This window comes from Tachysurus vachellii, chromosome 5 (assembly GCF_030014155.1).
Source record: "Tachysurus vachellii isolate PV-2020 chromosome 5, HZAU_Pvac_v1, whole genome shotgun sequence".
In the NCBI taxonomy this organism is placed as follows: Eukaryota; Metazoa; Chordata; class Actinopteri; order Siluriformes; family Bagridae; genus Tachysurus; species Tachysurus vachellii.
The window spans coordinates 22,344,591-22,359,580 of NC_083464.1; the positions used below are offsets into that span (position 1 = coordinate 22,344,591).

At 39.3% G+C, this 14,990-nt stretch overlaps 1 protein-coding gene across 1 annotated transcript in view; it reads right to left on the bottom strand.

Moving 5' to 3' along the window:
* Positions 1-13,638, bottom strand: part of chn2 (chimerin 2) — a 46,405-nt gene extending 32,767 nt beyond the window's left edge. Inside the window, exon 1 of the mRNA XM_060870490.1 lies at positions 13,212-13,638. Within this exon, the coding sequence (XP_060726473.1) occupies positions 13,212-13,260 (49 nt within the window). The 5' untranslated portion in view covers positions 13,261-13,638. The remainder of the gene's footprint in view (positions 1-13,211) is intronic.
* Between the last annotated feature and the right edge of the window lie 1,352 nt (positions 13,639-14,990).

Here is a 14,990-nt window from a genome sequence, read left to right on the forward strand (position 1 = left end):
CAAAGGAAGCTTTCACACTTCACTAAATGTACCAGTTTCCCAGAAACAATTAAAAACAACCAACCAACCAAAAAAAACAAACATTTTATATCACTGTTGTAAAGCACATAAACATGTTGCTATTTAAACTGAATAAATGGATGGCATTGGACCGCTACCTTAATTGACTTACACTCATTACTGAACAAAGCAAACAACTACATATTATTAAAAGTGATTATAAAATATATATTAGCCATTATTTCTATTCAATAAACATGTTAAGTGTGTACAAACAGGATTTCTTGTTTGCCCCAGAAAACATTTTGAATGATTGTCTCCTGATTGTCTAAAGCTGAACTGGAAGAGAAATGTGTGTCATTAGACGAGTTAACCACAGTTACATTTGTTAGGTTTTGTTTAGTCTCACAAACCAGACCTCTAGAGAATCTGGTGTGTTTTGTCAATAAATGTGACCAAGAACCTAATTCCACAGAAAGAGCCAATTTAACTGACAACCACAAATCTTTTCCCGCAGCCTGTCGGCAAATATTTACTCGGCAGTGAGTGCGTCACACAAAACTCGGTCCAAAAGCTCACACATGCTCATATACACAGAACTGCTGAAAAGGTCGATCAGCATTTAAATCTCTGTAGGTTGTGGCCAAAAATTGTTTCCAGTGAGTGGATGGTCTGAGGCTGTGGGCTCCTGATGAACATGAAGTGGGCTCCTGATGATCCTGTTCTTGTGAGCTGGTCTCTGTGGATTCATGTCTTATTTCAGGCTGGGTGTCTCACTCTCTGTCAGCACTTTTAGGTTTCAGCCACTCAGCACTTTTCCACTGCATTGCCTACACAATCAAACACAGAGCACATATACAATTACCCCCCTCCCACACACACGCCAGAGACACGAGTTTAACCAGAACCACACTGTTTTATCCAAACCATCCAGCCACACACACACACACACACTCACACACACAGACACACATGCACAGACACACACGCACACAGAAACACACGCACACAGACACGCACACAGACACACACACGCACACAGACACACACACGCACACATGCACACACTGCACCACATGCCAACACCTTCAAGCATCAAACAGTTTGTGAACAGTTTCTGAAAAGTCAGCACATGTTTGCTAGATTTTTTTCAGCCACATAGCTCTTTCACGTTAATGATTAGCTGCTCCAACAGTTAGGTCATAGTGCATTCCTTATGTGTAAAATATCTCTTCGAACACGTCACCTCTAGTCCAGGAGAGTGAGACAAATGCAACCATCTGACATGTTTATAGAGGAACATACTAACCACATGGCTTTGTCATGGCAAACATGCAGACACTCAGGAGTCGCACACGGCTTACAGAATAGCTAGGATTTCAGCTTGAATCTTCTGCTAAGCAAATGCTTTTAGCCAGCAAGACGACTAGGGAGGACAAGTGCATTTATTGCCTCGTTAAAGATACAGATTTATCCCAGGGTCAGCGATTATGTGCAAACAGTGAAAAGCCCATGATGTTTGAGAGATACTGTGCAATTTTGCACTTTTATTTTTGCATAGATATCCATCGACAAGTACTGTACATCAGAAATCAACCAGACAATATACAAAAAAATATCACATTAAAACTCATGCATACAGTACATAAAACAAAACAAGTCTAGGTAAGATGTGCAGTGTTATAAATATAAGCTACATGTGGCAGCTGGGCAGCTATTGTGTATAACATTGCCTTAATTAATCAGTTCATTAAGTAAGAAACAAAACACAATCCTCTGTTACAGGAAAATAATCAATAACAGCATGGTGTCAACGCTGATTTTTTTCTCTCTTGAAAGTAATTTAAATGAATGCAACTTGTCTCTGTGCCAATCTGAAGACTTTACTGGGTTGGAAAACTCAACCGCTTTGTTCTTACCTTACATCGGCTTCTTAAGCCATAACACAGCAGTAACACTGGACTACTGGCTCCATTCAAAAATGCTGAATAAAGTGTTTTTTTAAAACCAACATTTAAACACACTTACACATATGAAGCATTGACTTAATCAATGAAGCACTTACATAATACACCTGTAAGGTGTAGGGTGTAACTATATAAATGATAATGTATTAGAGTGATTATTATTAAACTGTAATTTGCAAGGCAAGAAAAACTACTGACACACATGCTGTTATAAATTAATCAATACAGTTTGTTATCACTTTTAATCAACACTTATGCTAGCACTAGATGCACGTGTCAGATTCAACCACTGATGCTTGCCTACAAAGTCAAAAACTGACCAGCTCCCTCTTTTCTCAAAGCTCTTGTCAATCCTCACCCTGCACTTTGCTCCCTCAGAGCTTCTAGCACTGTTTTGGTACAGAGGTGGAATAAACTTCCCCTAGATGTCCGAACATCTGAGTCACTAGCTGTGAGGGGGGGAAAAAAAAAAAAAAAAACCTGAACAGAGTTTTCTATTACTGCCCTCCTAAGTGTGTAACCTAGTGAATCAATGTGTATTCACTGATAGAGACTTAAATGCACTTTTGTACATCACTCTGGATAAAGACATCTGCCAAATGCTGTAAATGTAAATGTGAATGTAAATGTAAATGTGAATGTACTTGCTTTATTTAAAAAAAGACTAATAGTGCTCTTAGTCTCTGACCTAGTGAACCAGTATCGATGTATTCCTTGATAGAGACCTCAAAGTACTTTTGTACGTCACTCTAGATAAGTGCGTCTGCCAGATGCTGTAAATGTAAACACACTCGGACCAATCAGATTTAAGAATTCATTCATCCATTTTCTGTATCATGCACAGAGGCGCAGGGAGCCTGGAGTCTATCTCAGAGGACACAGGGCACAAGGAACAAGGCACTTTGCCTGTCAGCCAACAACATGAGTCTTGGGACTAGGGGAGGAAACCAGAGCACCCAAAAAGGAAACCCTTGATGCACAGGGAGCATGAAAACTTGGTGTGAGGCAAATGTTCTAAAGACTAACCCAACGTGCCCTGGGATAATGATAATATTTAATAAAAAAAGAGAAATAAAGGCAGGTGTACCAATACTCATGATGGCTTTGGAAACCTTGAAGGTGGAGTATTTAATGGTGCAATGTTTTATACAGGCCCTAATACATCCCCAGTTCCCCTTTACTCCATCACAATCTCAGTCTGTTCAGAAACAAAAAACATTTTGAAAAAATGTCAAGCTTTTAACACAACTGGATACTTTTACAGTGAGCAACAAACTGAAGTGAATTGGGGGAAAAAATGTACTGACAAGAAATGAGGTAAAACTACAGGAAACATTTTTATAATAATAAAAAACATAAAAATATCAGAAATCACTCTAGATCAGAAAAATGTAACAATCATAGAAACCAATGCCTGCTGAGGGAACGTGATAATCTAAAAGCTAGTTTTCTGGAATCACAGACACCCTAATATCAACTAGTATACAGACTCACTATTCACTGATATCAACTAGTATACAGACTCACTATTCACTGATATCAACTAGTATACAGACTCACTATTCACTAATATCAACTAGTATACAGACTCACTATTCACTGATATCAACTAGTATACAGACTCACTATTCACTGATATCAACTAGTATACAGACTCACTATTCACTGATATCAACTAGTATACAGACTCACTATTCACTAATATCAACTAGTATACAGACTCACTATTCACTGATATCAACTAGTATACAGACTCACTATTCACTGATATCAACTAGTATACAGACTCACTATTCACTGATATCAACTAGTATACAGACTCACTATTCACTAATATCAACTAGTATACAGACTCACTATTCACTAATATCAACTAGTATACAGACTCACTATTCACTAATATCAACTAGTATACAGACTCATTATTCACTGATATCAACTAGTATACAGACTCACTATTCACTGATATCAACTAGTATACAGACTTACTATTCACTGATATCAACTAGTATACAGACTCACTATTCACTGATATCAACTAGTATACAGACTTACTATTCACTGATATCAACTAGTATACAGACTCACTATTCACTAATATCAACTAGTATACAGACTCACTATTCACTGATATCAACTAGTATACAGACTTACTATTCACTGATATCAACTAGTATACAGACTCACTATTCACTAATATCAACTAGTATACAGACTCACTATTCACTAATATCAACTAGTATATAGACTCACTATTCACTAATATCAACTAGTATACAGACTCACTATTCACTAATATCAACTAGTATACAGACTCACTATTCACTGATATCAACTAGTATACAGACTCACTATTCACTGATATCAACTAGTATACAGACTCACTATTCACTGATATCAACTAGTATACAGACTCACTATTCACTAATATCAACTAGTATACAGACTCACTATTCACTGATATCAACTAGTATACAGACTTACTATTCACTGATATCAACTAGTATACAGACTCACTATTCACTAATATCAACTAGTATACAGACTCACTATTCACTAATATCAACTAGTATATAGACTCACTATTCACTAATATCAACTAGTATACAGACTCACTATTCACTGATATCAACTAGTATACAGACTCACTATTCACTAATATCAACTAGTATACAGACTCACTATTCACTAATATCAACTAGTATATAGACTCACTATTCACTAATATCAACTAGTATACAGACTCACTATTCACTAATATCAACTAGTATACAGACTCACTATTCACTAATATCAACTAGTATACAGACTTACTATTCACTGATATCAACTAGTATACAGACTCACTATTCACTAATATCAACTAGTATACAGACTCACTATTCACTGGCAATAAAAACTTTATTGAAATTATTTTTTTAAGCTGTAAAAGTGGACCATGGCATTCAACTCCACTAAAATGATTGCTCCTAACAAGCAACATTGGTATAATCCTAGCTATGCATTTAGCTTCTTGTGAGGTAATATTATATCTGTAGTGTGGTGCTTTTATCACCTACAATTGATACAAAACAAAGATAAATTATACCATAGCATTTCTGCCTTTAAGGCAAAAAATGACAACCTGTCCAACACCAATGTAAACCACACTGACATATTTTAAAGAAAAAGATATAAAACCTAATCATATCATAATCTAATTGCATAACTGTGCACACCCTGTTATTGACATCCTCAGCAACCTCCATAAAGCAGGGCTGAAGGTACCACAATACACAGGATTTCGAGAGCAGAAACATAGAGGCCATATCACAAGATGCAAAGCTCTCTTCAGCACTGAGAATCAGAAAACAAGACTAAACTTCACAAAGATATACTGAGATAAGCCACAAAAGTTGTGGAACTAAGATGATCCCCTAGCAAAGTGATAGAAAGGCCAAAATGTGGAGAAAGAAACCTTCTACATATGATCCAAAACATACAATCTGATTGGATGAGAGATGGTAGCCTAGTGGTGGTAGACTACCAAATGGAAGGTTGTGAGTTTGAATCCCAGGTCCACCAACAGCCAGCAGTGGGCCCCTGTGCACGACCCCTTAACCCTCAATTACTCAGTTGTATAAAATGTAAGTTGCTCTGGTTAAGTGTGTCTGCTAAATGGCGTAAATGTAGTGTCATGGCTTGGGCTTGCATGGCTGTTTCTGGAACAGGCTCACTAACGTTTATTGATGAGGTAACTCATGATTATAGCAGCAGAATAAATTCAGATGTCTACAGAAACATTCTGTCTGCCAATTGACAGAGAAATGCATCCAGTCTAATTGGGAGGAACTTCATCGTGCAGCACTACAGTGAGCCAAAACCCACTGCCAACACAACATATGACTTCATCAAAGTGAACTGGCCAAGTCAATCAGAAGACCTTTAGACTGGCCAAGTCAATCAGAAGACCTTTAGACTGGCCAAGTCAATCAGAAGACCTTAACCTAACTGAACATGTAGTTCCAATACTTTTGTTGGGGGCGTTATTTAGTTAACATCTGAACCATATTTTTATGTAACATATTGTGAATATTGTTAGTAGTTAAACTGAAAGGGAGTAAATAGCCTGTTGTTTTTAACCCTCACTTGTGCCAGTCAGCGCTTTAACATTCGACATTAGCAGCATAAACAGTGAAAATTGCAGAAACATTCAGTCTGCCAGTTTACAGAGAAATGCACCCAAACTAACTGAGGAGAAATTCACTGCCCACACAAGAAAGAAATTCATAATGAGGGAAAAAGTGAATGGTTTTCGAGTGGCCAAGTTAATCAGCAGATTTTAATTCAAGTCGTCATCCTGAAAAGGAGACAACAATTAAAAGGACTTGTGATAAAGACTGGAAAAGCATCGCAAAAGTAGAACTCAACCATTTGGTGATGTCAATAGGTCGCTGGCTTAATGCACCTATTGCAAGCAAAGACTATGCAACCAAACGTTTTTAATGGTTTTCCTATCTGTTCCTACAGTATACTTTTTCCATGTCATGTATTCAGTGAATTGCAAAAATCAATAGAGTTGGCCGTGCTGTTCCAATACTTTTGGAGGAGGTGGTATATCTAAACAATAAAGTAAGGCAATGCCTTTAAGGAACTCTAGATAGACAGACTGATAGACAGACAGACCGATAGACAGACAGACAGACAGACCGATAGATAGACAGACCGATAGATAGACAGACAGACAGACAGACCGATAGATAGACAGACCGATAGATAGACAGACAGACCGATAGATAGACAGACCGATAGATAGACAGACAGACCGATAGATAGACAGACAGATAGATAGATAGACAGACCGATAGACAGACAGACAGACAGACAGACCGATAGATAGACAGACAGACCGATAGATAGACAGACAGACCGATAGATAGACAGACAGATAGAGACCGATAGATAGACAGACCGATAGAGACCGACAGACAGACAGACAGACAGACAGACAGAGCTACCTCACCTCTATCTCATCGGTTTAAAGTAACATCACAACAGTTCTTGCTAATGCTAGTTAGCATTCTCAGTTGATCCCTATGAGAAGTTGTAGATCCTGGGGCAGGGCTTCATATACATGAGTGGGAATGGGTACAGGATCAAAATCTTTTCCAGTTCATTCATTCATACCAATCATTCTGTTCCAAGTTTGACTAATTTTGTAAAAATAATGTACCTTTAAATGACAGCAGCCTTAGAACTGCAAATGTTATGGTGGGCAGTTGGCTTCAAAGCTGTAGCACTGGTAGAAGTAGGGGAACTGAGTATCTGAAAAAATAACGTTTCCAGCTGAACATCCTACACACTGATTGGCCTTCCATCATGTCTCTGAGGGAGGACACGTTTCAATTAGTTTTGAGGAATGCATTGTCTGTGGAGGCCAGAGGGCACGGCCGTGCTTTTCCATCCTTGACAAACTATCAACATGAATTATTTTACTGAAAACCATTTGGAAAGTATAGTTCCTTTTGGTCAGATGCCCGATGCTTGCTGTCCCTTTCATCCATTATATACCCAGGGGTTTGATTCTGAAACCGTGCTGTGACTCTGCATGGACGTATGGACTGTGATAGATTATGATACATCAGAGTCACAGAAAAGGATGGAAAAAGAGAGATAGCTGTTAATGCCTGTACATTTTAGTTACAAGGTCTGCCACACTGATCATTAAAATTCAAGTAGGTGCAAGGAGACATAGCTGCAAACGGTATAATAATGGTTTATTTTTGGGAATAAAGGTTTTGCCTGAAGCCCTGAAGATTTGCCTGAAGATGTCAGCCAGAAATACTGTAATAAAATGAATGGCAATGGCAGTGAAATGAAAAAAAAGGAAAACATACTCAGTACAAAAGTCATGAAGATAACGCATATTGAAAAGTCCCTCTACCCTTCTGGGAAGAAAAAAGAAATGAATGTCAGAGCGACGTTTTCTCCAGAAGGAGAAAAAGCTATTAATTGTGCAGCACTCTGCGTGTCTGACAGTGTGGCTTTGCTTGAGCACAGCACTGAGGAGTGTTTGTGATTAGGAAAAAACAGACAGCTACAGTAAAATTTGTTCTGGAGGAAGTCTTCCAAGGACAACATCCTCACATTGAGATGCTCTGCAACAAAGACAGGCAGCATTAATTGCTGCCGTGTTTCACTTTTCTGTTAGCAGTTGCTCAGGTGTATATTTACAGTTATGTATAAAATATGTATGTATAAAGGCTTCCTAGAGAAGACAGCAGTGCTTTAGACACCGAAATCTAGCAGAAGAAATGGTTCCATCACACACACACACACACACACACACACACACACACACACACAAAGATCTATGTGATCTGTTCTTGACTGCTGCTGTAGGCTTCCTTTTCTTGTTGCTGACTCTTATCTATAGCACTGAAAATTCCTATACCACACAGACATACAGTACACACACACACACACACACACACACACACACACAAATACAGGAAAAATCCATGAATCCTAATTCATCCAAACAACCCAAACCAGAGCCGAATTTGGAAGACTGTCATAATATAAAACCACCGCACATATGTAGTAGACACTACTCTCTCCCAAAACACACGCATATGCTATGCAGCCAGGACTCCCACACACTCAGTCTCTCTCTCTCTCTCTCTCTCTCTCTCTCACACACACACACACACACACACACACATACACACACACTGATTCAGTATTTGTGGGGACATGTGCCGTCTCCTGTGAGGAGGCCATCTGTACATCATACTGTTCTGTGAGGGTTACAGTAACATTGCACAGAGCTGCCACATCTCTCTCAGATCCCACCCTTACCTTGTAATATATTATTCTAGTTTCCACTCCAGGACCAAGTGACAATTTGTATACACAACTTAAAATTTTGCTGTATATGGATATAAGATGAAGAATGAGCCTGTATGCACATGGGACCTTTTGTTTGTGCAGACAACTCAGAAAACTCTCTAATTAGCACCAGGAGTGTGAAATGGAGCACACACAGTGATGGCAGTAATTAATAATGAATGCCGAGACGGTAGACATGGTGGCTGAGTTTAAAACAGTGTCTATTTAAAAAGAAATCTTTGTCTTTATTCACTGTTTGGTCCAGGAACATTTCATACACCTATAAAACTCCAGGTTTAAACAATCACTGCATTTTACTGAATCTCAAATAGTAAAGCTCCAATCAGAATCATGGGAGACACAGTGGAAAATTCGTTAAATGACCAAAAATATGCAGTGTCTATTATAGTAACCTCCCTCTGAAACGAAAGCCCTAAAAATACCATGTTGCACTCATGAAAGGTTTTCCAGATTACAGTATACTATTCACAGTACCATTCGTTTTCCAGCTTTGTCACTGCAGGCAGAGTGCCAGCAGAGCTTTATTGCTTTGTGTAGACCTCAAACTTCCTGGGAGGCCAAGAGGGCTTTTTTTACTTGACTGCTGCTTTAGGGCTGGCTTGGCCACTCTACAGTCCAAAAATGGCTGGTATACGTGATACACAAGACCAAGCAGTGATTGCTTGATGTGCCTTTATAGAACCAAATTAGTGGTTTCAACTGTTCAGTGTGAACGCGAACGATCTCTCATCATGTTTAACAAAGCCTCACATTATAGCACTTAACATTGGTGCAGTCTGACTCCTGACTCATTGGTGCAGTGTCCTGTTCTTCTTCTTAAAATAAAAAAATTATATACATACATATACACACATATACACACACACACACACATTATATATATATTTATGTGTGTATATATATATATATATATATATATATATGTGTGTGTATATATATATATATATATATATTTATACACACATATATATATACACACATATATATACTCCTTTATATATATATATATATGTATGTGTGTGTGTGTGTGTATATATATATATATATATATATATATATATACACACATAGTATATACACATACATACATACATACATACATACATACATACATACACACACACACACATATATATATATATATATATATATATATATATATATATATATATATATATATATATATATACTCCTTTCATTACAAAATCAGCACCATGCAGCCAGCTATCCTCTTGTTTATGGCTCCTGTTTGTATAAAATGGACCGTGTACAACTTTACATCCCCTGTGAAAGTCAAACACAACCTTCCTGCCAATAAGGCATTCCAAGAAGATAATGACAGGCTTGTGAGGGAGTCTGGGAGCCTGGCAAAAAAGTGGCAAGCAACGTCTTGAAGATTGGGCTGAGGGCACGGCAATAATCACAGCCCTTGACACACCACAGGCACAACAGACTTTCCTAAGCCCACGGATGCAGCGCCAATCTAGCGCTTCACCAACAAGCACAACATAATCTGTTTGGGAATGCTCAGGGACCACAAAGCAGTGCTGGCTTGGGCTTGCATCTCTCTTGGAGGAAATGAGATTCTGTATATGTGTGCACGTGTCTGCAGAGGTGGGAGTTTTCAGAGCATGGAGTAAATCTTGGTATACACAACAAACCGAAACTTGAGCCGAGGCCAGTGTGTGCAAACTCAGTTCGCTCACGTCCGTCCCTGGCAAAACGTGTTACCTCAGGGATGTCTTGATCCTGCACACCTGAAGAACTGCAAAAAAGATTGAATCATACACTCCTACAGTATAGGCACTCTGCTGAAGTGGTGATCTAATTACCTGCCACAGAAAAAGTACAGGAATTGGCACACCCACTGAGCAAGACCTTTGCTTTGACAGAGAATTCCTTGTTATCAGAACTCATTCCGCCAGTACCATCCCTCTGCTGTCCCAGAGCCTCCCTCAGCTTTTCTGATGGAGTGAGTCCAAACTGGAGCCAAGTTCTTATCTTCCTCAGCACATGCCATGTGTTTGAACACCTGCATGCTCATTTGCTCTTCACACGCTATAACGCAGTGTGAATCTGGCTGTATATACCATCTTTAGTATGGCTTTAGGCGATGTTGCATCATTAAGCAGCATGCAGTGGGCTAAAATGTATTTCTCCCATTTTATATTACTATATTACATTTCTATACGCTACTAGTCAAAACAAGGTTTTCGCATCTAATTCTTGTATGCATCGACCAGTGTTCGGTCAGACATCCATTCATCCATCTTTTTTCTGAACAGCTTATTTAACACAGGATCACAGGGAGCCTGAAGTATATCTCTGGAGATTTGAGGCACAAAGCAGAGGACACCCTGAACAAGGAGACAACCCACTGCAAGGCACACTAGAGACAATTTAGACATGCCAGTCAGCCCATAATACATGTCTTATAGAGTGATGTCAGAAAACCAGTGTACCCAAAGGAAACCCGTAAAGAACAAGGTGTGGGAATCAAACCCTTGACCCTAGTGGTGCGAGGCAGCCATGCTAACCAGTGTGGCCACCCCTTATGTAGACATTCTATCCACTGTGCAAGTATGTAGCGAGCTATGAACTGAAGGGTTTGAAACAGAGACATGACGCATATGAAGCAGAATATTGAAAGTCATCCAGTTGTTGGGTATAAAAAGCTCTAAGCATTTACACAGAACAGAAAATGTTCAATTTCCTACTCAGTGATGAATTTCCTGACTAATATAGAAGAAATAATGGAAAATGTCTCTTAAGTGAAAAGAAAAAAGCAGGAACAGCTCTTCAGATAATTGGCTATCCTGGGGTTCACAGCACAAGCCTTAATGACTTACTCATAGCAGGAAAACATGCGCAAAGCTCTACATTCATTGCAGTGAAACATTACCTGAAACATTTGCACCGATCTGTTTTCATGTTTAATAGACTGTGAACAAAGCACATTAACTCTGCTCTGACATATCTAATAAATGTATATCTCTGCTCTGGCTTTAGCAAAAAAAAGAAAAAGAAATTAGCACCAGCACTAATGCCTCAGGTGAAGCAATGAATGGGATTAGCACTCAGAAAACTTTACACTGATGACAGACTGGTAAAAAGCTTTGAGGTAATTACATGCTGTTAAAACTTTATAAACTCTTATCATGTATCTCCTTTAAACGCTAAAAAGATTGGATTACGGTCCATCACTCTATGACTACATTACAACATTGTAAATTAGACATTAAATAGCATTCAGAGACCACCGGGAGACAATCCCGAGTACCGGTATCAGAACTGATTACTGGCCTGAAATAATATGACATATTTTGTAATATGATCCACTGCTGTGAACACCTGTGATGTCTGAAACCAAACCATCTTGCTTGTGAGATTATGACACAACTTGTCTTAAAGTACATAACCATCTCACCTCTGCTTATCCATATTATATGGACTTACTCAGAGGATGTCATAAGCATAAGGTTTTGGATAAAACTACGCCAATAAACAAATAGGATATTAATGCAATCCTTTCCAGGAATCAATGACGTTTTATGACACATTCATGATCTAGCATGCTTTTTATAACTCTGTTTAGTAATAGTCATATTGTGGATAAAGTGTTCTGTCAATGACAGCTTATCAAAAAAAAGCATGATTTGAATAAAGCTTTATTTTGGCCTTAAATAATAATGAAAAATAATAACACACTTCACTTTTAAATCTAAATAAGGATGCTCAGCACAATCTTTACAAGCAGCAATCTGTGGCTGCTCTAAACAGCAAGGCGTGCACCTCTCAGTCAATCAGCCATGCGTGCCAGTCCAGCACGAGCTCATTACTGTTCAGCTATGACCAAAACTACCTTGTAATAGTGTCAGAATATACCCCAAACCGTACACTATACTCAATAGTATTTCAAAATAGTCCAAAATGATATCCTTGCTGCACCGAGTGGTGTACAGCATTATGCGGTTTGCGTTGAAGCCTATGGTTTAGTTATAACGTGAAACCCCGGACGCGCTCGCGCACTGACCGGGTATGTGTAACTTTATGCATGCTACAGTCTTTATCTACAAGACTACAAAGATGTTACATATGCATGTGTCAAAGAAAACACAAGCTTCTTTAACAGTTAGGTGGAAATGAATGACACACCTCAGCGTGCTCAGTCCTGCTTTTTAATGAGTGACTAATAACATTTTATATAAAGCCAAACCCACAGGGCCAATAGCTTGTCCTAACAGCCACCAAGTTCTACCTTTAATCGCCCATTAAACGACCCTTTATTTAACGTTGAATAAGGGACAAATAAAAGAGCGTTTGTAGACAGATTGCACGGTAAATGTTACTCACCGGAGGACACGGAGGAACCTGACAGACTGGAGTTACTCGAAGCTGCCATCACTTTCTCTCGCGCTCACAAGATCGAATCAGGTCGTCCATCTCAGCCCGGTTCTTTATTACAACCTAACGCACAACGACGCCTGATCCAGCCCCAGACGAGTGACACAGGAACCGTGGATCAGCCGGGAGCTGCTGCCCGCGCGCCGCATTTACAGCGTGGCTTCTACCGTCAGTGCGCGAGGACGTCAAAGATGTTTATATACACGTATTTATAGCTGTCAGCGTCCCAGAGGGGAAAAAAAGAGTGGACGAGATAAAAGTTTAAGCGTTTCGGGTTATGTCATGTTCTCTCCAGCCTGCAAAAGAGCGTTTATTACTGTATGGGATCCATGTGCCACTTCAGAGCGCGCAGTCAACACACACACTCTCTCTCTTCCGCGGTATCCGCCTTCTTAAAGTGCGAGCGCCGAGCGGCGGAACTGTGCACGCGTCTCGGGAACGCGCGCAGCTCTACGCATGCGCAGCAAGTGCACCTTAATCTTATTTATCACGTTGACACTGGTATGAAAATAATATATAATATTATTTTACAATTTTTCATGTGTATTAGTAATTAGTGTTAGTAATAACGTGTATTAGTGAAAATAAAGTGTGGTTGGAGAAATAAGCATTGTGTGTTAATCTTTCACTTTTATAAAAGTCTACAAAGAATTTAATATTAATGAATTTAATATTAAATAAAAATATATTATTGTTAAAAAAAAAACAAAAAAAAAACAGATTATTATCTTGCTTTTGGAAAAATAAGGTGAAATAGAGTGAGTATTATTGGACTGCCACACAGACTGACCACAGTATGTGAGGACTCGTGAGTGTGAGTCTGACATGATTGTCTGTAACACTGGAGCCCCACAGGGAACAGTTCTGGCCCCTTTCCTCTTCACCATCTACACTGCAGACTTCATGTTCAGCTCAGCAACCTGTCACCTACAGAAGTTCTTTGATGACTCTGCCTCCATCGGTCTGATCACGATGATGATGACAGGGAGTACAGAGGACTGATACAGAACTTTGTGGACTGGTGCCAACGGTGCTGCCTCCAGTTAAATGCGGGGAAAACTAAAGAACTGGTGGTGGATTTCCATAGGCACAAACAAACTTCATTACCACCAGTGAACATTAAGGGAAAGGACATTGTGAGCGTGCACTCTTACAGATACATGGGTGTTCATCTGAACAGCAAACTGGACTGGCCAGACAATACTGAGTCAATCTATAAGAAAGGACAGAGCAGACTCTTTCTACTGAGGAGACTAAGGTCTTTTGGAGTGCAGGGAGAGCTACTGAAGACCTTTTTTGACTCTGTGGTGGCCTCAGCCATATTCTATAGTGTGGTATGCTGGTTCAGCAGCATCTCTACTGCAGAAAGGAAGAGACTGGACAAGCTGATCAGGAAGGCCAGCTCAGTCCTGGAGATTCCTCTGGACACTGTACAGGAGGTGGGAGAAAGGAGGATGATAGCAAAACTATCATCATTGCTGGAGAATGACTCTCAAGCCCTGTATGAAATGGTGTCAGCTATGAGCAGCTCCTTCAGTGACAGACTGTTACATCCTCAGTGTCTGAAGGAGCGATACAGACGGTCTTTTCTCCCTGCTGCTATAAGACTTTACAATGAAAGCTGCTCCCGGTGAACCAGTCACCATAATACACACTGTTATTACTGTTTCACTGCAATAATAAACAATAACAAAGCATTTTAAACATGTGCAATAACAGAAATGTTTA